The sequence below is a fragment of the Trichosurus vulpecula genome, chromosome 3, assembly GCF_011100635.1.
Source record: "Trichosurus vulpecula isolate mTriVul1 chromosome 3, mTriVul1.pri, whole genome shotgun sequence".
Classification (NCBI taxonomy): Eukaryota; Metazoa; Chordata; class Mammalia; order Diprotodontia; family Phalangeridae; genus Trichosurus; species Trichosurus vulpecula.
This window is the reverse complement of record NC_050575.1, coordinates 232,255,782-232,280,322: the sequence shown is the minus strand read 5'-3', so window position 1 is coordinate 232,280,322 and position 24,541 is coordinate 232,255,782. Positions and strand designations below refer to the sequence as shown.

At 41.0% G+C, this 24,541-nt stretch overlaps 1 protein-coding gene across 6 annotated transcripts in view; it reads left to right on the top strand.

The window, feature by feature from the left end:
* The window catches only part of ASAP2 (ArfGAP with SH3 domain, ankyrin repeat and PH domain 2), a 256,386-nt gene that overhangs the window by 210,479 nt on the left and 21,366 nt on the right, over window positions 1–24,541 (top strand). For 4 of the 6 annotated variants that reach the window (XM_036752234.1, XM_036752232.1, XM_036752231.1 and 1 more), the window contains 7 exons: window positions 571–760; window positions 5,654–5,739; window positions 10,539–10,654; window positions 12,079–12,146; window positions 15,443–15,556; window positions 18,339–18,576; window positions 23,437–23,598. In XM_036752234.1, the coding sequence (XP_036608129.1) occupies window positions 571–760; window positions 5,654–5,739; window positions 10,539–10,654; window positions 12,079–12,146; window positions 15,443–15,556; window positions 18,339–18,576; window positions 23,437–23,598 (974 nt within the window). The remainder of the gene's footprint in view (window positions 1–570; window positions 761–5,653; window positions 5,740–10,538; window positions 10,655–12,078; window positions 12,147–15,442; window positions 15,557–18,338; window positions 18,577–23,436; window positions 23,599–24,541) is intronic. The other 2 variants (XM_036752235.1, XM_036752233.1) reach the window with 1 other exon arrangement.

Below are 24,541 nucleotides of genomic sequence, written 5' to 3'. Positions count from 1 at the left end.
TAACTGACATTATAAGTAAGTGACTTTTATTTCAGGTTTGCAAAGTACCTTTTAACCTCAACAGCTCTGTGAGATGACTACTAAAAATCTGATCTCCATTTTATAGATGAGGTAGCTTAGACTCAGAGGAGTTATGTAATTTGTTCATGTTCATACTTTTAAATGACAGGAGTAGGACTCATTTTTCCTGATTCCAAGTCCAGCTTTCTGATGAACAGGACTATTAAATGTGTTTTCATTTATAAGCCCAGAAACCAGAGCATAAAGAAGACCAGCTATTTTCCCTGCAAATGAGTCTTCTGTGCCTGATCTTATGGCCCAAACCTCTTTTCTGTATTGAAAATGGTCACATTTCAGGCTCTTCACCATGGCTCTAATGACTACTGCTAATACAAGAAGTATAAAAGAACTGCATATTTTGCTTCATTTCTCAGAATTCCTCTGGCCTAACATCCCTTGAGAAGGGAATTTTGTTTAACTCTCTTGGTACTTGAATCTAAATGGGTATGAGAATTTATCTAACTGAGGGGGGTCATTAAAAATTTATAAACCAATTGTGTTTGATTTCAGGAATGCGAGAAAAGACTACATCACTGCCAAGTACATTGAGAGGAAATACGCAAGGAAGAAACATACGGACAATACGGCTAAACTACATAGCCTTTGTGAGGCTGTGAAAACCAGGGACATCTTTGGGTTGCTCCAAGTATATGCCGATGGTGTAGATCTGACAGAAAAAATCCCTCTCGCCAATGGACATGTAAGACTGACAAGGGCTTATTAGCCATCTGCTGCTTATAAAAGAGAGAAATGGCAGGGTGAGAGAGTATCAGAAATTCCAAAAAAGAAATGGAAATTCTATGATAGGAAATAGTGTTTCATATGGATTTTAACAGAAGGAAGTTGGAATGTTTTCTTAAATGAAAAACAATATCTATTTTGTGTCCATTGATTTTTATTCTTTTTGTGGCATTTTAATTTCTGGGTAATTAATCATTTATTAATAATGCCAGCATTTTTAATAAAAGATCAGTGGCACTCAAATGCCAAAGACCATCCTGGCAGTGGTGCACAGCTTATTTGTCCCTGGAAGAGGGGTATTCCTGTGGGTAGCAATCAACTCTGTTTAACAGTTAATGAGAGAATGAATATTGCTAGAGGGACTAGACCTAATTGATTGTGTCATTTACTCTAAGTTACCCCCAGCCTTGGGCAGTCTATTCAAAGAATTTATCCCCACCTAAACCTGAGCTGAGTACTGTGGCTTCCCACCTGGGTGGGGTCTGAGCAGGATTGGTAAGAAAGTTAATTCAGTGTCCTTCAAGAGACTGAACTTTGAAATCAGGGCTATAGAAAAGGGGGGGAATTCTGGATCTCCCCAAATCATTGGTTATTAACGATCATTTCTTTCTTTCTAAAAGGTTGCTAAATATAGTCTAAGTTAGGATTTTTAAAATCTCTTTTTGCTTCTTGGTTTCTCTCTTCTCTCTTAGCCCCCAGTGCTACTGCCTTCTCACTGACATGACCTTCTATTTATACTCTACGTATTTTATATGTATGTATTTGCATGTTGTCTCCCCCATCTGGCTGTGTTTTCCCCAGGACAGGGACAATGTTTTTACCTTCTTTCTATCCCCAGTGCTTAGCACAAAGCCTGGCATGTAGTTAAAAACTTAATAAATGCACCTTGATTGACAGACAAATAAGTAGACACCCCAGGGCACCTCACATTTCAGCCACCTTTGAAGAAACAATTTCAGGTAAGTAGCCTGCGGATTTCCGAGTACCACGTTGCTTTTTGGCAGGTATAGGCGTACTTTTGCATCCAGGAAACTTTCCATGTGTATTGCCAACTCCACTTAGAAGAAAAGCAGCCATCTCTGGGGAGGTGTTAGCACCACAGGGAAGCACAGCAAACAGCAAAAAAGGTTAAGGCAGGAAGCCCAGATTCACAGTGTCCCATTGAAATGGCAAAGGAATTTTAGCAAGCCCAACCTAATTCCCAGGTTTGAATCTTAATGGGAAAGAAGTGTTGGTTTTTCTCATCTCACTCCACTACAACAAATCCATTGTGGAGCTTTATCCTGATGGAGTATCCCATGCTGAGAGCATTGGTCCTGACACCATTGCTAATTTAGGATCTGTCAAACCTTAGCCTTATTCTCAGCCCTCCTGCCTCTGTACCAAAATGTCCCTTTAGAGACTGCCTTGACCTGAGCCGTGTGTGTGTGTGTGTGTGTGTGTGTGTGTGTGTGTGTGTGTGTGTGGTTTTAGCCATTTTCTGCAGTGTGGATAATTGGTACTTCATGGTACTGGGCTTTGAAAGTACATCTTATGGTAATGAAAATACTTGGAGTTGTAAAGGAAAGGAACTTGGCTATTATAGATCAATTCATAAGTAGTTCCCAGTGGTGGCAAAACCCTAATAAAGATTTTTTATGTTTTCTTCAGAACATTAACAAAATTGAATAAAATATGTGTTTCCAGATGCTGTTCAGTATAAAATTTGTGTGTCCCCCTCTTTTCTTATTTTTGAAGGAGGTTAAGGCAATGGCTTGTCCAGTTTTGATTTTTTTACTAGTGTTAGGAAGACTACTAAAGTTCTGTAAAGATTTCATATTCTCCAAATGAGGTCCCTAAGGATGCTGGGACATCTCCAGTTGTCCTGATCTATATCTGGCCACTGGGCCCAGATAATTCTGGAGGAGAAAGTGAGACTGGTGACTTTGCATAGCCCTGCCTCATTGAAATCCAGTTCATTTTCGAGTCATGGCATCACCTCCATGATGTCATGGTCCTCTTTGAGAATGAAGGACAAACCACAACCACACAACCTAAGGATTCTTGGATGTATTGCTTATGAAGGCCTCTCAGATAAGCAGGTCACCTGTCTCTTCCCCTTCTAGGTGTTGCCAGTGCTGCTCAGAATGCTCATGAAGATGAAACTTACTTCCAGTCAGGACAGGAGTAGGCTCAGAAAGGCCTTTCCTCTGAATAGCATTTCAGTAATTTAGAACTCTTTACTTTTAAACTGGATGTCTTTTCCTAGAAGATACTCTTTATACGTCTATCATTCTCCTTCCCTCTCTCTCCAACCCTGTTTAGGGTAAATGATACCACTGGAATTGATAACACAAATCCATTTCTTCATCTTTCAGAGGTAAAAAGTGTATTCCTGGAAGCTCAAGATGAAGCAATGTGGGGATAGTAGAAAGTGCCCAGGATTCAGAATCAAATTTCTGACTCAAATCTCATCTTTGATGCTTACTAGCTGTGTGGTTTTCATCCAGCTCCTCCCCCTCTCTAGATCTGTTTGGGTTTTTTTAAGCTGTAAAATTAAGAGGGTTAGGCTGGAAGATCAGTCTCTAAGGTCACTTCCATCTCCAGATCTTATGAGTGTAAAGAAATCCCTTTCTTTCTTTGACAGATTTCAGTGTGCCATATAGCTATCCAGAGTGCTTTCTTGGTTTATAACATCAGCAATACCCTTTGACCTTACACTTATGGCTCAAAGTTGGGAATGAAAAACACCAATGAGTGCATCTTGATGTGAAAACAGGCTTCTTCAATGACCTGGTTCCCTTTCTCTGCACTATGTGGGAAGTAGTCAGGGAAGTACCTCACCTGGAGCTCAGTCAATCACTGAGAATTTATTAGAGGCCTGTTATGTGCCAGATCCTCTGCTAAGAGCTAGGGATACAAAGAAAGGCAAAAGATAGACCCTGCCCTCAAGGAGTTCACAATTTAATAGTGGAGACAACATGCAAACAACTACGTACAGACAAGATTCATACAGGATAGATTGGCAATAATCAGTAAAGGGAAAGTGCTAGCCTTTAAGGAGGCTCAGGAAAGGCTTCTTGTAGAAGGTGGGATTATAACTGAGGCTTGAAGTCTGGGAATCTCATAAAGATACAGTTCTTCGACTCACTCACTGAAGCCTCTAGCCTAACAAATTTGTGGTGCTAGATACCCAGTGTGCTAGGGTGTCTCGGCCCTTATTGAAGAGGGAATGGTAGCATTGACAGCAAGTGGTGTGTGCGGCGGGGGGGAGGGGGCACACAACATTTCCTTTCCTTCTCCTCCAAACACAAATTTCATTATTCCCAAGTGTCTAAGTGTGGTGTTTGATTTTTGGTAATAATAGCTTCAAGGGGTATAAAATACAACAAACTTTCTATTAAGCTCTTTTATATGGGGCCGTGGACCAACCTTGTACCTTCTAGGCTTACTATTTTATATTAGCCTTTACTGCATTTTCAGTTCAATAAACATTTATTAAACATCTACTGAATGCCAGGCGCTGTGCCAAGAGCTTGGGACACAAAAAAGAAAAAAGATAGTCCCTGCCCTCAAGGAGCTCACAGTCTGATGAGGGGAAGAAAACACATAAAAGGGAGCTGGAAGACAGTGAGGGGAGGAATACCAAGAGGATCCAGCACACGGGCATCTTGTTCTGTGGAGCTGTTACTAAGCAGAGCTGCAGAGAGAAAGTGCAGTGAGTTACAAAGGGCAGGTTCTGCCCTATATGGGTCAAGCTTACCATGAGTGAATGCATCATCCAGAAGCAGGAAGACTCTAACCACTGCCACTCATGCTGGTCTTGGGCAGTATGATATAGCTAAGTCTAGAGTCAGGAACCCAGGTTAACGTTCTTACTGAGTCATTTACTGCCTGTTTGACCTTGGGCAAGTCAGTCATCCTCTCTAGGTTTCAGTTTCCTCTTTTTAAAAAATGTGGGGATAGGACTAAATGATCTTCAGATCCTCTCCAAGCAGCATTCCATTATCTCTGATGTAGGAGTAAGACAAGAAACCAGGTGGGTTGGAGAGAAGAAAGAGTCTTCCAAGGTCTATGGAGAATCAGACCTTGTGGCCAATTTCTTGGTTTATTTTTAAGGTTTTGTACATAAGAAGATCCAGGGACAGGGGAGTATGCATGAAGAGAACCCTGGCATTAAATTGTTCATAGTATTGTAGGATTTAGAGATAGAAGGGACTTTAAAGATTATCCAATCCTGTTGTAGTTGAGTTATTTTTCAATTGTCTCTGACTCTTTGTGACCCTGTTGGGGGTTTTCTTGGCAAAGACACTGGAATAGTTTGTCATTTCCTTCTCCAGCTCATTTTACAGATGAGGAAACCGAGGCAAACAGTTAAATGACTTGCCCAGTGTTAAATGACACACAGCTAGTAAGTATCTGAGGCCAAATTTGAACTAATAAAAAGGAGTCCTCTTAAACCCAGGTCCAGCCCTCTATCCACTTGCTGTGCCACCCACCTGTCCTACACCTTAATTTTACAGAGGGAACTTTGAGTCTCTTATTTCTACGGAGTAAGGAAGAAAGACTAGGAATGGATATTATCAACCTCTGAGCATTTGATGTTACCAGGGGCCAAGTCAGATTGATCGAGAAATATGAACATGTTAGGAAAGTACTTTAAAGAGATTAATGACAAGGCTTTTGTGGAGAAACCTTCATAAACCTTAAAGCGCTCTAAATATGTCAGTACTTGTTACTCGTGTGGGAAGATCTGGTTCTTTTAGTGGAGTATTCTCTGTGATGTTATGTTGTCTCATTAGCCTACATTGTGGCATTAGATAAGTATATGTGTACTGGTTAGAGCCTTCATATTCTTTATTTTGTTTTATAGGAGCAAGATGAAACTGCTCTCCATCTTGCAGTCAGATCAGTGGATAGAACGTCCCTTCATATAGTAGACTTCTTAGTTCAAAACAGGTAAGTAACTTTAAAATAGGGGATGGGGGTGGCACAGAAGACCGAAAATATTTTCCTTTGTATTCAGCAGCATGAGGTACTGGAAGGAGCTTTGGATTAGGAGTCACGAGGACCTGGGTTTGAATCCTAACTCTGTGACCTGGGCCAAATCACTTGGGATCTCTGGGACTTAGTGTCTTCAATCACACAAGGACTCTTATGATTTTGTACAGTGGATTAGAAATCAGAAAGCTGAGGTTCTGAACTCCGGGAGTAACTTGCTTTGTGACCTTGAGTCAAGTCACTCACTTAACCTTTAAGAGTCTTAGCTTCCCTTCTGTTAAATAGGGAAAAACTCTGTTGTCCTCCCTAGCCCTTCCCACCTCACTGGGTTGTGAGGATCAATTGAGATGAGTTCATGAAAACCCTTTGAAAACTGTCATGTACTCTTAGAAACATTAGAATTCATCATTCTCTTATTCCCAGGGCAGAGCCTATAGTCATGCTTAATAAATACATGTTGGATTGAATTGAATTGGTGTTCCAAAAAGGGGGCTACAGGCCTGCATTATTTTAGCTGTGTCACTGTTAGAGTCATTAGTTTTTCTAGGATCTAAAAATCCATGCCTTTGAGACAGGAAATGTACCGCTAAATGGAGAATGCTTTTCAGTGAGCCTTAAGAGAACCCTGGCATAAAGGCGATATCAATCAATAGTTTTGAAGTTTGGTTCTCCTCCCCCAGTTTCTGAGACAAGAAGATTAAATGGGTGCCTTTATTAATCTAGCCAACTCTTCTATATCTGCTGCTAACAGAGAAAGAGGAAGTAGGAATAATTGAATTCCAAATATAAACCACTGGTTCCATTTTAGCCACTAGTCTAAATTTTTTTCTGGTACCATTTTATTTTGTTTTTTATTAAGACTGTACTCCTTCCAAGAATAATTGTCTTATTTATATGTAAGAGGCAACATGGCATAGAGGAAATGTCAGAAGACCAAAATTTGAGTCCTCATATCACCTTGTGAGCATGTGACCTTAAGGAAGTCCCTCTGAGACCCCCCCCCGTTTCTTCCTTTGTAAAATGAGGGCATTGGATATGATTTCTAAGGGCCCTTCTGCCTCTAATGTTGTACACTTTATGATTCAAAATTGCTTCTCTGAACCTCAGTTTTCTCATCTGTAAAGTGGGGGCTACAATGTCTGTTCATCTGCCTCACAGACTTTGCTATGAGGAAAAGGGGCTTTATAAACTGAAAAGTCCTTTGTCAGTGTGAGCTAGTCTCCCCTTTTCCCTGTGGAGATGCCAGTGAGCTCTCACCTGGCAAACAGTTCATCTTTAACAAAATAACCTCATGTCCCCAGAAGAACTTTGTGCTTCCTGGCCAATTTGCAACTCCAGTCCTTCCACAGATCACAAAGGTAGCACAGTGGCCTGCCTTTGTCAGCTGCCCAATAAGCATTTGTTGAATGAATGGTTTTCTTAGTTTAAAAATAGCTAGTGATAAATTCTCCATGGGAAAGGTAATCGTCCTCCTTTTGTCCTCCTTTCGATGGTTCTGAGACACAGGAAAAGTTCCAAAGTTGGGGAGGGAGTGTTTTTCTTCGGGGGGGGGGGGGGGGTTACTGTTGTGGTTTTACATAAAAACCTAAATTCCAAATCATTTGTAATTTGTTTTAAAATGTGTAAATTAATTTGAACAAAACCATGACAAGTGTCCTTCTTTGGTCCATGTGTCCCCATTGAATTACTTTTCTTGCATTTTGTTACTATTCTGATTTTTTTTTTAATCATAGCTGTAGTGACTTCATATATATGGGTTCTGATTCTGCTTCTTCATTCTGGATCATTTCATACCAGTCTCCCCATATTTCTTTGGGTTCTTTACATTTGCCATTCCTTGTGGCACAGAATAATGTGCGTAGCCATCTTCTAATCTTGATGGTTTTATTTTTCAAGCAAAACTTATTTGCTTCCCAAATGAGCTTCAGCTTACCTCTCCCATTATCTTCCATTTTTCTCATTCTACCCTAAGTCAAGTTGGAAGCTGGGCTCCACTTTCCCTTATCAGAATGGGAGATGTGATCAGTGCCTTAACAATTTGTTTAACCATTTCTGAAGTCTGAGTCAAGCCAGATGTGCCTTGAATTGTCCTCTTTTATAAAAGTTTTCTTTTTAAATATCCCTATAAATCCGTCTAGGTGGCATAATAATTGAGGAATAACTTGGAATCAGGAAGACCTGAATTCAAATTCTACTTCAGAAAAATCTGTGCGACCTAGGCCAGGGAACCCCTCAGCCTGTTTATTCATCTGTAAAATAGGGGTGATAACTATCTACCTCACTGGTTTGTTGAGAGGATCAAATGAAATGACATTTGTAAAGTGCTTTGCAAACCTTGAAGCATTTATGCAAATGCTTTCTGTCCTTGACTCATTCTAAGAAGAATACATTCTGCTCTTGGAACATTCTTGGAACCTTAGACCTGATCTTAACTCCTTACTCATCATTTTACAAATGAAAAAGATAGGCCCAGAGAGGGGAATGACTTTCTTAAGGTTATACAGGCAATAAGTAGGAGAAGCAAGACCTAACGTATCTAATTTCAAATTCAGAACTGTTTACATTACACCAGATTTGATGTTATTATTGAAGTCACAAGGCCTGTGGTTATGCAGCAATGTGGGCAGAACTAGCTAAGTCTAAAAAGCATTTGTGAGTCTAAGTCTAAAAAGCATCAGTGAGCTTTTTCTCTCCCTCGTGGATCTTCTGTGATAATGGATGGTTTTGTCAGATAACTTTTTAAAATCCTCCCTCCTTCTTCCTCTCACTTGATGGGAATGAGTGAGTCACAGGGATTTCCGGAGGTATTGCCCTTACAAGCCCCTACATCCTAGCCCTCTTGCTGCACTATAGCCCTGGAGTGAACTTGAGCAATCATTGCCTTCAAGTCATCCCAGTTGGGAAGGAATTGAAGGGGAAGTTGGTCAGAATTTGGAGGTGGGGAGGAGTAGTTGTCTGGGAGCCAGTTATCCAAAGTTTTTCCTGCAGTGCTGTACAGGGAAAGTTTGGCATGGAAACACTTGGACTTGGAGTCAGAAAACCCAGCCTTGGGTCCCACCTTCTCTGTTGACGTGATTTCTAAGGTTCCTTCTTGTCTTTATGCTCTATGACTAGATCATTCTCCCTCTCTGGGCTTGAGTTTCATCTTCTGTAAAAATAATGGGGTTGGGCTTGATGGTGTCTAGATTGGTTTTCCTCTGGTTGCAGTGGAAATCTTTTCTGTCATGCCACATACATCCCTCTCCTCCAGGGTGGCTCTATTTTTTTTTTACCATAGCTGCCCAACCTCCCACCCATACACACATGCACAAACCTCTGGGTCTTAGTTTCCTTATTTCTAAAATGGGGGTAATAGATCTGCCATGACCACCTCAAAAGGATCAAATGAGATAGAATGTGAAATTGCTTTGAAGGCCTGAAAACCCTAGAGAAGAAAGCAAGGGAATGAGGGTAAGTTGTTCTCTAGCCTGCCGGGGATATCCTTTCCCTGGATTTGTTCATTGCTCCCTCATTCAGACCTCTTGAAATCACTTATCCTTTTAGACAAGAAAATCTCTATCTGATGACCTTATGTCCTAGTTTTTTCCGCTCCCAGGGCAGCCCTGATTTTAAATATGTCCCACTTAATTGTAAAACCTGTCAAAAAATACTAGAAATTGTAATATTTTGGCAATATCTGGGAAGTGTGTGGTTCACATCAGTAAGCATTACAGTGAAGTCACAGCAGATTGAGAACCACAAAGCAGGTCATGTATCAGTCATCTTGTTCAGCGCCCTCATTTTACAAATGAAGAAACTGACTTCAAGAAGGGTAAAATAACCTATGCAAAAACACATGGGCTGGTAATAAGTAGATAGGCAAGGATTTGAACCCAGGTCCTCTGAATCCAAATCCCATTCTTTTCCCTCTATACTTCTCTTCCTCTAAGGAGCTGGGTTCCAATCCCAACTCTACCATTTCTTACCAACTTTGATCCAACATCGAATCGTAGAATTTGAGAGTTGAAAGGGACCTCAGTATATATCTAGTCTAATCTATACCCAAAAGGAGTCATTACTATAACGTACTCCTTAAGGAGTCATCCAGAGTGCTTGAAGACAAGGAGGGGGAACCACTGCTTCCTGAAGCATCCCCATTTCACTCTTTGGTAAGCCTTTAGTCAGGAAGTTTTCCCCTAACCTCAAGCTTAAATTTATTTGCCTCTTTGTGAGTTGGTCCATTCCTCCCAACTTTCCTTTCTTGGGTCCAACAGAATAAATCCAGTCCTTCTTCCATATGACAGCTGATGAGATATTTGAAGATAGCTATCACATCCTCCCTGAGTCTTCTCTTTCTGCTACGTTGTGTCTCTGTAACACAGTAAAGAAACTTAATGATTACTTACGAAGATGCATCCAAGCTGGCTCCTCTGGCTCTCACTTTTTACACTGGGTTAAGTGAAATGATTTTCAAATTCCCAACTCTACAGACTGTGATCCTGTATTTAACTATAGCTGTGCTCAGAATTGATAAGTGTATGTTGCAGTGGCTTCGGACTTGGTACCCATTGTTTCTAGTCCTGAAACCCTTTGGGTTAATATTTGTAACCATGCCATTGTCCCAATTTGGGGGACACAAAACCAAAACTAAAGTCCTTTTTGATGTTATGCATCCCAATTTTTGGTTTGGAAAATATGGTCACTGTGCCTTCCTGTGACTCATGATAACCAGCATTCCATCTCTCTCCATCTCTCGTCTCCTCTTTCCCCCCTGCCAGTGGGAACCTGGACAAACAGACAGGGAAAGGCAGCACAGCCCTCCACTACTGTTGCCTGACGGACAATGCTGAGTGCCTAAAACTGCTGCTCAGGGGGAAAGCCTCCATTGAAATAGGTAAAAGGGAAATGGGGGTATAGGGCTGATTCTGGTTTGGGCGGGGGGGGGGGGGTTAAGGTCACAAAGAGAGTAAGCAACAGAGACAGAACCTGACCCCAATCCTCTGAGTCCAGAGCCAATGTTCTTTCCACTGTGCCCTGCGGTTCTCCTTAAGTTCTGGTTATACTTGTAATCCTGTGGAGGTGGGAGTAAACAGAGGTTTTGTAAACTTGGGTAGCATTTGGCAAGAAAAATTGACACATATGTTCATAAACCGCAAGCTTCTGTCAGAACTCACATTCAGATCCTCTTAATTACCAGCTCTTACTCATATAAACAAGCTGCTTATTTTAAATAGGATCCCTGGCCACTGAAAATTCACATGATAGGATATTCTGTAGCACAACCACTTTTCAATCACTTTGGGAAACCTAGTGTGAGGAACTGACTAACAGAGAGTAGAGGAAGTGTCAGCCAATTTGAACGTCATATTTCACTCTTCTCTACTTATAGCCCTGTTGGAATGAATAGAAAATCCCCATCATAGACTATTAATACAGTTTCATTGCTTTATGGATAGAAGGGCCACCAAGAACACACTGAAAAAAATTCTTTTTCAGGTCTCTTTATATAGCGAGACAGCCAAGCATAATGGAGAGAGCACTAGATCGGGGGTCTGTACCTAGGCCCCAGTTCGCATTCTGCTACTTCCTAATGGGTGACAGGATTTGGTGGGAGAAAATCTAGTTTCAAATCCTGGCTCTTTCCTTTCAGGGTACAGGTTAAACTAGATGGTCTCTGGAAGCTCTCTTCTAACTCTATGATTCTGTGATATACTCAGCACTTGAAATGGGGCTAAAAATGCTGCCCCAAAGAAGTTCTCTAAATCAAATGCTATAGTGAATAGGTGGAGGATTTTTTAAAAGTAATGTCATTATGTTTCATTTTGTTTTGGTCTAGCCCTGCAGTTTATTTGGCACAAGAAACTCCCACAGCCAGTGCTGATTGGAAGTTTCTTTGCAATTTATATTTTAAATAGTTGCCTAAAGTGTTGCGAGGTGAAGGGCCTTGCCTACACTTGGTCTTAGAGCCAGCATACATCAGAGGCAGGACGTGAACCCTAGGTCTTCCCAATACCAAACCTGACTGTCCATCCAGTACACTCTGCTGATGCTTGAAAATAGTTTGTTCTGCTAATTAATTGACATAATCTTTTTTAAAATGTTATTTAGCAACCCCTTTTTCTGAGATGATGCAAAAGTAAATCTCATCTAAGGTTGTACCCAAATTTCCACAAATATTATATTAACAATCCAAATTAATAAAGTTTTGCTACAATTTATTTAAAATAACTAGTTTGTGTTTTCCTTTATTCTTATAAAACCAATAGATCACCTTTTCATCAATCTTTGTGACAAACTTTTCTCTCTCTCAACCTTCAGCCAATGAATCAGGAGAGACGCCGCTTGACATTGCTAAACGCTTAAAACATGAACACTGTGAAGAACTGGTAAGTTCCTCTCGATGTGGTGATTGCTGGTGTCCTATTGAAGTGTCTAGATGCCTAGAGGAGAGTCATATGAGGTGTCCCTTTTCCAAAAGGGGAAACTTATCTGACGTGGCTTCTTGTGGAGAAATTTCCTCTAAGATCTCCTTTGGGCCATCTCCAAAGTGTATAGCTGAGTCATACTAACAAAGGCAAAAAATGCAACATTCAGGATTCAGACCTGGGCTTCAGAAGTCTTCAGCTTAAGTCTCGGATCCACTATTCCTCTGGAATATCTTAGACATGGGAATGGGTTTCATGTAAGAGGAGTTTTTCCACCTGAATCTCATAGCAGAAACACCGAGAGATTCTCTGAGAGCCTTTATTCTCTCAGCTTTGAATTTGGTGGAGAGAAGTGCTTTTTGGGACTATCCCCAAGGTAGAAAGCTAGGAAAGTACTTAGGTGTGAGTGAAGCCTTCTGCTTTACTCACATTCAGATCAATGTCTAAAGGAAAACCAATTCTAAACATATGTCTAGAAGCTGGCTATGCCAGGCTTTGCTCAGCATTACCCAACAGAAGACAGATTGGACTAGGTGGCCCCTGACATCCCTTCCAAATATCAGATTTGGGGATTCTGAGTTATGTTTGTATGTTTAGAGATTGCTAATGTTCTTCTGTCAGAGCCCAAACTCTTTTAGAAAGTTGTCTTTGTTCCCCTTCTCCCTGCAGAATACCAGTGGTTTTGTAAAAAGATAAGGGGTAAAAAGTGGGGTTTTTGGAGGGGGATAAGGATTGGTGGCTGTATCCAGGAACTTTTACCCCATCTTCAGCCGTTTACTGTGAGTGAAGCCCATCATTTACTGTGGAATTTTGTTGAACTTTTTAAATTGACTGATGGCTTTGGCTTAAAACTTAAGAGTCTAGAGACCTACGTTAGAAACTGTGTGATCTTGGGCAAATCACTTAATCTGTCCCTTGGTATCCCCATGATCTCAGAATTGGAGGCCATCAGATTTAACCTATACCCAAATGAGAATTCTCTCTACAACATACATGATAAGAAGTCATCAAGATTATATTGAAGACTTGTAGATTTGTAGGGCCTCTTCTATCTCTAAATACTGTGAAACATGTAGGATTGCTCTTTGAGTAGAGGTCTAGTTACCTGGGGAGGGGTGAGTGGAGAATGGACTGCTTCTTTTCATCTGGAGTGGGCAGGTATAAACACATTCACTTATACCTCTTGGAAGGAAGGGGGGCCCAGAAATCCTGGGCCTTTTGCCCCTCCCTATCACCATCCCCCTGCGTGTAAGTTGCCAACCCCTGAGTATATGTGGTAGGTTATCCTTCTGTTCTCTGCTTTTCATTAGTCCATAGTACCTTTTCAAGGTATATGCTTCCTGTAGATAAATATTATAGAAAGGTAAAGTCTTAAGGAGAAAGAACAAACAAAAACCTACAAGCTGATAAATCCTCTGTGCCTATGCTTAGTTCCTTTGTGTTTGTGAAGCCCAAATAGCATGAAAATCTGGGGCCCTTCATTAATATCTGATCCCCAGTCACAGTTTTCTGGAACAAGCCCACAGAATGCTGTTCTCACTATTTGTGTATGCCAAATTGCTAAACCTTAATCCACACAGGCTGATCAACACGATTTTTTTAAAAGAATTTTCATTTTTATTGTAATGAGCTTGATAAATATCAACAAATATGAACATTTCCATATACAAATAAGAACAGAAAAAGATTTTATATGATACCATGAATCCCTATGTACAGCTTGATTTTTAAAGAATATATTAAATTTATTGTGATAGTTCCAACACTGGCCTGCGTGTCTGTATCCTCTCCTGACCTTTTCTATCCTGTATATCTTGAAATGCTTTTTTTCTTGTTGCTCTTTTCTTTTAGGAACATTAGTGTCACTTACATTCCTATATTATTCCCTACACAAGGAAGGGTCCTTGTATAACCCTCCTCCAAAAGCAATATCCCTCCCTTATAAGTATAGTCAAGCAAATTGGATTCAAACATTGGTTGTGTTGGAAAATGTATGCCTCATTTTTCACCTGTAGTCCATCACTTCTGTGCCAAGAGGTGGCAAACATGATTCATCATCTATTTTCTGCAGTCCCGGTGGGTCATTGCATTGAGCAGAGTTGTTAAGTTTTTCAAAATTGTTTTCCTTTATAGTGTTGTGACTCCTGTTTAAATCGTTCTGCTGGTTCTATTCATTGAACTCTGCATCCGTTCATGCAGGTTTTCCCAGGTTTCTCTGAATTGGTCCCATTGTCATTGCTTGGAATGATCCATTATATTTGTATGTCATAATTTCTTTTCTTGATAGGCACCTCCTTTGTTTCTCTAGCTCTGGGCTGTAATATAAAAAATACTGCTATAAATACTTTTGTGCATATGGATCTTTTCTCTCCTTGGTCTCCTTGGGGCATGTACTTAATGATGTCACTGGGTCAAAATACTTTGGGTATATTAGAGGACCTGGGTTCAAATCCATCCTCTGATAATTACTAGCTATATGACCTCGGACATGTAATTTTATTTCTGGATCTCAATTTCCTCATCTTTAAGAATGAGAGATTCTCCATGATCCTGAATGCTTTCCAGAATAGTTGAATTAACAACTCCACCAATAGTAAATAATAATAATAATGACAGCTAATGTTAATATAGCAGGGAAGCATTTTTACAGTTATCTCATTTGATTCTCACAACCACCCTGGCAGGTAGGTGCTATTATTATCCCCGTTTTACAGATGAGGAAAATGAGGCAGACGGGTAAAGTGATTTGCTGAAGCTAATTGTCCTGTTGCCTTATTTGAACTCGGGTCTTCCTAACTCCAGGCCTGGCACTCTAATCCACCTCACCACCTACCTTCACATTAGTGTGCCTGTCCTCCCTCCTCCCTGCCAACAGTTGCCATTATCCTTTTTCTGATGAGCGTGAGGTGGTACCTCAGACTTGTTTTAATCTGTGTTTCTCTCATTATTAGTAATTTGGAACATTTAAAAAATAGGGTTGTTGATTGCTTGCCTTTTTTCTTTTGAGAATTTTGCCTCTTTGTATGTTTTGACCATTTAGTTATCAAGAACTGAAAATTCTCTGCAGAGATAGGTTTTTGTTTTTGAAAGGAGGGAGATTTTTTTTAATCTTTATTTCAAGGAAAATGTTTGGGGTGGGGACTGGGAGAGGGTCCTTTGGATGAATATAAAGGTTAAGTTTGTTTCTGATAGCCTTAAAAATGCCTTTGTCTGCATGCAGAACCAATCTGATTAACCCCCATCCTTATTTTTCCTAGCTCACTCAAGCATTATCTGGGAGGTTTAATTCTCATGTTCATGTGGAATATGAATGGCGATTGCTCAATGAAGACCTAGATGAAAGCGATGATGACGTGGATGAAAAATTGCAGGTTTGTGTTGGGTGATAGGTGCCAAATTGTACAATCCTGAAAAGCTTTTGATCCACTTCATTCAGAGAGATTTGGATCCTACTCTATAATTACAGGGGGATGATGTTGTGTAGTAAGAAAAAGAGAGTTTGATTTTTGTTTTCTCCGAAGCCAAGAGATTTGGGGTTCTTCCCTACATACCCTCTTCTCCTTCCCACCCCCTATTTAATTTCTGACTGTAGTTAATCCTCTAATTATATTCAGCTGCTAACTTTATGATGTCAGGGAAGGTATTTGGGGGTGTTCCTTCTTTATCTAGTGTCAATAGTGGCCACCTTGATTGTTATTTAAGGTAGGTTTTCCCTTTGGTCAATTGTGATCTATCTTCAAAAATTACTCAGAATCATGAAAACATTTAATTCTAGAGCTGAAAGGAATCCTAGAAATCATCCAATCTAACCCCCATCCTCATTTTGTCCATGAAGCACCTAAATCCTAGAATTCTGTGGGTCAGCAGTGTGCTATGACACTAAAAAGCAAAAGAGGCGCAGGATCCAGGATGGAGGAAGGTGTTAGTCCCACTCTCCTCTGTTTGATTCAGGCCACAGTATTGTGTTAAATTTCAGGTTCCTCATTTTAGGGGAAACTTTAATAAGTTGGGGAGTATCCCAGAGGAGGCCAGACAGGGTGGTAGAGGGCCTTGAGTCCATGACGTATGAAACTTGGCTGAGACAACTGAACATGTTTAGCCTGGAAGAGAGTAGTTTCAGGGACAGAATAGCTCTATTTGAAAGGCTGTCCTATGGGTACGGGCTTGCACTTGTTCTTGACCCCAGACAGTAGAACCAGAAACAATGGGTAGAATTTTCAAAGAACAAATTTAGACTTGATATAAGGGAAAACTTCCTAAACAATTGGAGCTATTCTAACATGGAATGAGTCGCTTCAGGAGATAGCGAGGTTCCCCCCTGCCCACTTTGCTACAACAAGGCTATTCTAGCAAAGGCTAGAGGTGCTATCAAGGACACTCATGTCGAGGTATGACTAAGTGGCCTTTGGAATTCCTCCCAATGCTGAGATTCTGTGTGAGGTACCAAGTGCTCTTTGAGGACAGAGATCTCACACCTGAAAGATCTAGAACTTGAGCATTGCTCTTGAACCCTGTTCCACCGTTACCTTCACTGCATCATCAGGTAAGTCCCAATCTGCTCATAGTAGCTACTCCACATGCCCTGCATTAATGTGTACACCAATGTCTAAGTTGGGGAACGGGAAAGAAGCTTCCTACAATGTTCTCACCTTGAAAAGCAGAGGCTTTTGGCATTAGCTACAGTTCAATTTAGCAGCATTATTAAGCAATTGCTGTATATGAATGTTGGACTCTGGAGCAAGACTTTGATGGAAGAGAAGCGATTTCATCAGGCTTGGAAAAGGAAGTGATTGTGATTCAGGCAAGGAAGATAATTGGAGCAAACATAGGAAGTTAGTGAAGTAGCACAGGACAAGACTAGGAACAGCCAGGAGCCGGCTTGAAAAGGAGTAAGGCTGAAATAAGGTTGGAAAAGTATGCTAGTGAGAGATCATGGAGAGCCTTAATTATCAGAGTGAGGAGGTGGTGTTTTGTCCTAGAGGAAATTGGGGGCTGCTAAAGATTTATGAGGAGAAAACATAGATTTATGCCTTAGGACGATGACACTAGCAGCTGTCTGAAAGGTGAACTGGAGGGGGCAGAGTTAAAATTAGAGGGCTGGGAGCCCAGGTGGAATTATTACAATAAGCAGGAACATTCCCCATTTCCCTCAGCGTATCCTAGTATTATATTCAAGGTAAAGAGTAACATAACCTGTAGATAGAAGTAATTCTTCCAGAAGAAATAGAACTCACTCTGATAGGAAATATTTCATGAATTCTGCTCAACTGGAACTGTTCTTCCCTGTTCAGTATATTTACATTAGATTATGTTTTACAGGACACTCACCATTGTGAGGTACATTTGATATCTTATATGTACATCTCTCACAGCATCCCAGACCACAGAAGCCATCAGTCCTACCCATACCTAAACAGGAATCTCCTCTGACAAATGGCCCTCCCACCTCTTTTTGAAGACATCCAGTGAAGGAAGACTCATTGTCTCCTGAAGCGTCCCATTCCACTTTTGACTGCTTTAATTTTTGGAAAGCTTATATAAAGGAGTACTAGATGTTGTAGCCTTAGGGCCAAGTCAGTATAGATGCCTTTGATTTCTGAAGCCTAAACAGAAACAACTCTGATTCAGACAGGAAGAAAACATCGATCATACCCTTTGTTCCATGATTCACAATAGGGTGTGTCTTGGAAGGAAACAGGGCAAGCATTGGATCATCAAACTGAAGCTTGTAGGGACTTTTAGAGATTATTAGATATAATCCCTTCATTTTACAGATGAGGAGGTCATTCAAGTTAAATAGTAATAAGTCAGAATTCAAATTCAGTGCTCTCCACATTACTTTCCTAGAGAGGAATAGCATGAGTAAATCACTGGAGAAGGAAAAAATTAGCCATTATACTTGATTTTAATACTCCACAAAGAATGTGTTATGAATTAGACATTCTGGTGACTTTTTTGGAGGGGAGGATTGGGAGATAGAGAAGGGGGTAAGGTTTAAGATCTATCTAACAAGCATGGTGGAATTGAAATTGTGTCTGTATTCAAGCTGATGTGTTATAGGTGAATTTCCCCCCCTCCCCAAAGATAAGAAGTAATAAAAAGGGAATATTAAATATCACCAACATGGACACCTCTGTTTTGGGGTTCCTTTAGCAGCCCAGCCCCAATCGGCGAGAGGACAGGCCCGTCAGTTTTTATCAACTGGGTTCCAGCCAGCACCAGTCGAATGCAGCATCTTTGGCTAGAGATGCTGCTAACATCGCTAAAGACAAACAGAGAGGCTTTATGCCTAGCATTCTACAAAACGAGACCTACGGAACCATCCTCAGCAGCAGCCCCCCACCTTCACAGTCCACCGCACCCCCACTACCTCCCCGGAATATTGGCAAAGGTACTAAGCTGCAAAGTAGAAGAATGTATTGGGAGAAGTGGGTACAGAAGGGTTAATGTTTTTGCTTTTGGTACATTGTTTTGTAGTTGATGACAAATATAAGTATCAGAACTTTATTTTTCTGGTTTATTTGAACTGTTTTATAATAACTATCGTTCAGAGTTATGTAGTTCCCTATGATTACAAAATGCTTGGCCCACATTATCTCATTTGGTCCTTCCTCCGTAAGGTAGGTAGCAAAAATATTATTGCCCACCATTTTACAGGAGAAACTGAGACTCTGAGAGAGGGTAAGTGACTTCAGTTAGATCATACAGCTACTAAATTCCAGAGTCCAGAATTTGAACTCAAGTTGTCTCACTTTTAAGTCCAGTGTTTTTTCACTACACTCTGCTATTTCATGATGCCGAATTTAAACTCTTCATTTCATTGGGCAAAAGAGTTGCACATTATGATTAGGGTGGAACAGTGAAGGTACCTGTGGCATCCATACCAATATAGCACCTGCCAGGGAGCTATTGATGACACAGTTGTCAGCAGAGACAAAAAGATTATAGGCACATTCCTAGTGTCTCTCTTTTCTTCCTCCCTTTCTGCCTGCTCCCTCCCTTTTCCTTCCTGCCTCCCTTTCTTCCTTTTTTCTTTCTTTCCTCCCTCATGTCTTTCTTCCTTCACATTCCTTGTCTTTTTTCCTTTCCTTTCTTTCCTTCGTCTTCTGTACTCCTGCTTATAGTATCCAGATATATTTTCTAGCACTGTGGATGTGTCTGATTAACCCTCCAGCTCAGAATGTTGTTGGCCCTGGAAGTTGGAAAGAACAAACAGAATTCAGAAGAAGACAGAAAGACCTGTCCTCAAGGGGAAATGGAGCAAGTCAAAGTTAGGTTTTGAAGGCAGCAGGCTCAGCTATGCTGCCGATTTCTGGCAAGCCCAACTTGGAGAGCCGGTGACTTGACTGAAAGTACTCCAGAAGTATTCCACTGGGTAGAGAGACTTTTGGTGTTTTGTGAAGAGGCCAAGAGGCTTTAGAAAAAGACCCTTGTATGTGTATATATGAGAAGTAAGAAAAAAGACCATAAAATTGAGAACTTGAAGGGCAACTAGAGATAGTCTAGTACAACCATCTCATTTTACAGGTTGGGAAACTTGAGACCCCAGGGGAGCAAGTAACATGCTCAGAGTCTTACAGGTTGTACATAGCAAAGACAGAAATCAGCCATAAGTCCTTTGGCTCTGCATCAGGCAATCAGTCCTATAGACCATGCTGCCCCTGAGTACAGCTGGGATTCCCCCTCCTCCCCCTTAGGCGACTGATTTTAATGGAATCTTTGAAATCATCATCACCATAACAACAGCACATTTACATAGTGCTTCAATTTCTATAACCACTCCAAAACAAAAATAAATTATATGTGTTTATGTAGACCTTCTTGCCATGGGAAATATAGTAGATGGGTCAGGTGGAAAGTGAATCTTTCCAGGTTTTGATGAATATGGCAGTTCATAATTACATTTGATAGTATTCCTGAAATACAAAGAATCTACTATCAGCTTAGCCCCCTCCTTAGTCTCCTTAGATATGAAAGAAATAAATGGTGTGTTCTCTATTTGCTTCTTCTACCTCAGGCGTAATCTTTTTCATTTTATCAGGCAGCTAATTGGAAGTGGGCAGAGTGCTGGACCTCGAGTCAGGAAGACTCATCTTCCTAAGTTCAAATCTTGTCTCAGGCACTTACTAGCTGTGCAACCCTGGGCAAGTCACTTCACCACGGTTGCCTCAGTTTCCTCATCTGCAAAATGAGCTGGAGAAGGAAATGGCGAACCGCTCCAGTATCTTTGCCAAAATATTGAACCCCAAGTGGGGTCACAGAGTTGGACATGACTGAAATGACTCAACAACAACAAAAGAGGTCCGGACCTGGAATCAGGGAGACCTGAATCCAAATCCAGGCTCAGACACTTACTCACTGTGTGACCCGGGGTGTGTCGCTTAACTTCTGTCTGCTTCAGCTTCCTCCTCTCTACAATGGGGACGATAATAGCATCTGCCTCCCGGGGTTGTTGTAAGGATCAAAGAAGATCCAAATGTAAAGCTCTCTGCAAAGCTTAAAGCAGGGCTGGGGAACCTGCGGCCTCGAGGCCCCTTGTGGCCCTCTAGGTCCTCAAGTGCAGCCCTCTGACTGAATCCAAACTTCACAGAACAGGGATTTGTTCCCCACCCCTGGCTTAAAGCATTGTATAAATGCTTTTATTATTAATATTACTGTAATGTTATTGCTATTATTTTTGTGTCAGGTGCCCCTTTGGCAGCTTGCTGATGTCTGTGGACCCCTTCTCAGAATAAATTTTTAATTTTTAATTTAAATTTAAATTTTTAATACATAGAATTGGACTCCAAGGAAAACCAATCACATTAAAATATAAAAACAATATAAAACAAATTCATGGACTCCCATTTAATAGCCCTTGATCTAGCTCATCCCCCGAGTGATGAGTAAGGACAAAAGGACCACGTACTCACTCTGTTTTATACCTGAGGAGCTCGGCCTTCCCAGGATATGTTCACCATCAGAGGATGGTGTGTCTTTATCAAAGCAGGAAATAGTGTCAAATTTCCTGGGGTCTCCATCAGATTGTTAATACTCAAGGTGTATATATAAGAAAGTTCTGAATGATAAAAGACACTGCTGCGGAACAGGAAAGATTAGCAACTACTCCCATGAGGGTGACAGTAGAGATTGGGGAATTGAGAAAGGGTTGGCACTGGCGGTGGGCGGGGGAGGGCCTGGTGATGATGCCCAGGAAGCAAAGAGATACATACAGGTCGTGGAGAGTCCAGGAGGGCTCAGAGCCAGAAAAATGCAAAGGCAGTCTATAAAATTGCCATAGGTGCCCGGAGGGATTTCTGGCTAAAGACGTTACATTATATTGTCGCTTACTCAAATTGTTCCTGACAGAAATTGATTATTCACTTGCCTCTGCAAGTTGTTTGCTCCATCATGACCTTCAGCCTATACTCCGTAAATCATTCCTCCACCGGGTGTCCTCGTACACAAGCTTAGTTGCAGGTATGGGACACAGAAGGGGACGCAGTCTCTCATCCTCAAGGTATAGCCCCTGTGCCCCAGTTATTGACAGACAGCCCAGCCATACGTCAGCATTCAAAGCAATCTTTGAACTCATCTATGTGGGTGCTCCCTCTAGTGGTTCATGTTCAATCCATCCGCACCTCATCGCCTGTAATGCTTGCGTTCTCCAATAAAACCCTCCATGTGAAGCCCACCCAGCACTAGGCCTGTAGATTATTGTCAGAGGAGTTGTAAATGGGGTTCTCTTCCCTAGGGCAACTCAGATCCCTTCCCCCATTCCCCTTTTCCAAGCACTGGTTGTATATAGTGTATGTTTTTTCTTTAACAGAGTTAAAATGGTCTGGTTAGCCCCTCTCATTGGAGACATTTGATGATGGAGTGTGTATTAGTGTCTCCAAGAACAAGAAACATTCTCAAGCTTTTATATGTCACTTTGGTGGATTGTATAGGAGAGTAATGATATCTGACATTTATATAGTATTTTAAGGATGACAGTATGTTTTTGTCATTGGATCTACATCTTCTTCAATTATTATTATTCTTTGTTTGCAGATGAGAAAACTAAAGCTAAGGGAAGCTAGATGACTTGCCCAGGATTACCCAGCTAGTTAAAAAGAGTCTGGGGTCATATTTAACCACAGGTCTTCCTAACTCCAGGTCCAACCACCTTTCACAGTTTTAATGATCATTTTTTTGTTTTGCCAGTTCCTGAGCATCTATGTTTTGTGGTTCCCCTCATATTTTCTCCTATCACTACCCTTTCTGTCTTTAAAATTAACTCATCATAATAAATAGTGCACATTTTATTTTTTGTGCAAATCGATGTTTCATACCACACATTCCCATGGTGTTCATCTGTTATTAAGCCCATAACCATTCCTGCAATCTGTCCCTGGAGAACGCACACATTTTACCTGAAATTGTTCCACCAGCAAACAGGATATTAAAAGGAGAAGGGGAATTGACCTTTTATGGTAACAGGTTTCACTCATAGAGACCCAAGGAACCTTCTACAGCCTTCTCCTGATTACATGGCAGGAGGTAACACTTTTTTCTAGTGTGAAATCCTGAAGTGCAATATCGTAGTTATCCTTTTCAGTTTCTAGATTTTTAGCTGTATTTTTAAAATTAATGGAGTTCTCTAAGGCCCATGGGCTTAGGGCACAGTGTAAAAAATGCCTGGCTCCATGCTGTGCACACTTAGGTACTTGATTATAAATGTCATTTGAAGAACGAATTGAATGAATCTTTGATCTCCACCCTGTTTATTTCCTTCCCACTTCCACCTGAGGAAGTCATTCTTTGTTCGGAAGTAATACAAACTCCAGGTGTGAGAAAGACTTGGCAATGACTCAGTTGGGAAAGAGAAAGCTATCTCACGATATGAACCCTGAACCGTGGACCCCTCAGGCAACAAAATTTGGGGTGTGCCTTTTCTACCTCCACCCCCCTCTGAGTAGTGCATCCATTTGAGAGATGAAACCATGAACATTTAAAACTCTACTATAAGACAGAACCAGAAAATTAGCTCTGCATTTTCCCTGAAGCATCTTTGGTTTCACATCTGTCCCCTTGGGGAAAAAAAAACCAAGAGGCAGATTTGTGCTTGTTCCTTTGAACTTTTGATTCTGAAGAATGGTGGTTTCTTACCATTTTACAAGGGCATGAGGTCTTCTGCAGCCTCCACGAGTGTTGATGGCATTTTGGCAGGGAGGATCAATAATGTGGTATTTTTTGTTTTGTTTCTGTGTGTGTCCGTGTGTGGGTTTAGTTCAGCCTCCCATCCTGGGCACTGGTGTTCAGACAACCTCCTCAGCTAACACCTCGTGGAAGACAAATTCTTTAAGTGTGGACAGTGTAAGCAGGCAGCGATCTTCGTCAGATCCGCCAGCTATCCATCCACCGCTGCCCCCTCTTCGAGTGACATCTACGAGTACGTTTTTCATTCTTCCTTCTGTTGCCATTCTACTCAGTAACTCTGTATGGCAAGGGACAGACCTCCTTGAAAGAGGAAAAAGAAAGGGAAACCAAACTTAGCCAACAAAAGTGTGAAACATGATTACAATGGGAGAAATAGGTGTAATCAGTCCTTTGGTGTGTCTTGGTTAATGTGCCCAGAATCATACCATTCATTCGTTCGATTATTCAACAAACAATGATTAGTCACCTACTGTGTGCAGAGCACTGTATGATGCACTGAGGGAATTACAGGAGGAGATATAAAGTTTTAATGAGAAAGATCCCTGCCCTCCCTCAGGGAGCTGATAGTCAAATAGAGAGTAATACACAAAGACAGACACCATTAATTGGAAAAAAGTGCAGAAAGAACCAAGTACACCATGAGGTCTGAGTGGGAAGGTTGTTACCAATTCCAGTGATCAAGGATATGAAAAGTAAGATTTTCTTAAGTCAACCTTTCTCCTCCCCTCACCTCAATTACTTATTTTCTTACTATTCTCCAGCCCTAGTTCTTCTATAGCAATTATTATGAAAATCATATTCCTGACACACGTTTTTATTTTCTTTGCATTTTAAAGCATTTTAAGGCTATTTCCTCCCCCTAATTATAATAACGATCTTCAGCCTTCCTTTGACCATTTCATGTGGTTTCAGTGATCTTCAGTGATACTGCAGTATTTGGTAAATACTGCAGCCCCACGTTACAGTCAGTTTGAATGAATACCTGGATGATAATGTATAGTGTGTTAATGTCTCTTCCCATCACCATCCTCTCCTTACCCTAGTAGCCACCATGTCATTGGAACTTCCCACATCCCTATTTCCTGCTGAAATAGGGATGGTAGAGGGGTGTTTTCCCTGACATTCTGAATATGGACTGGAGTTGTTTTCATTTCAAGGTTTGGAATGGCCCATTC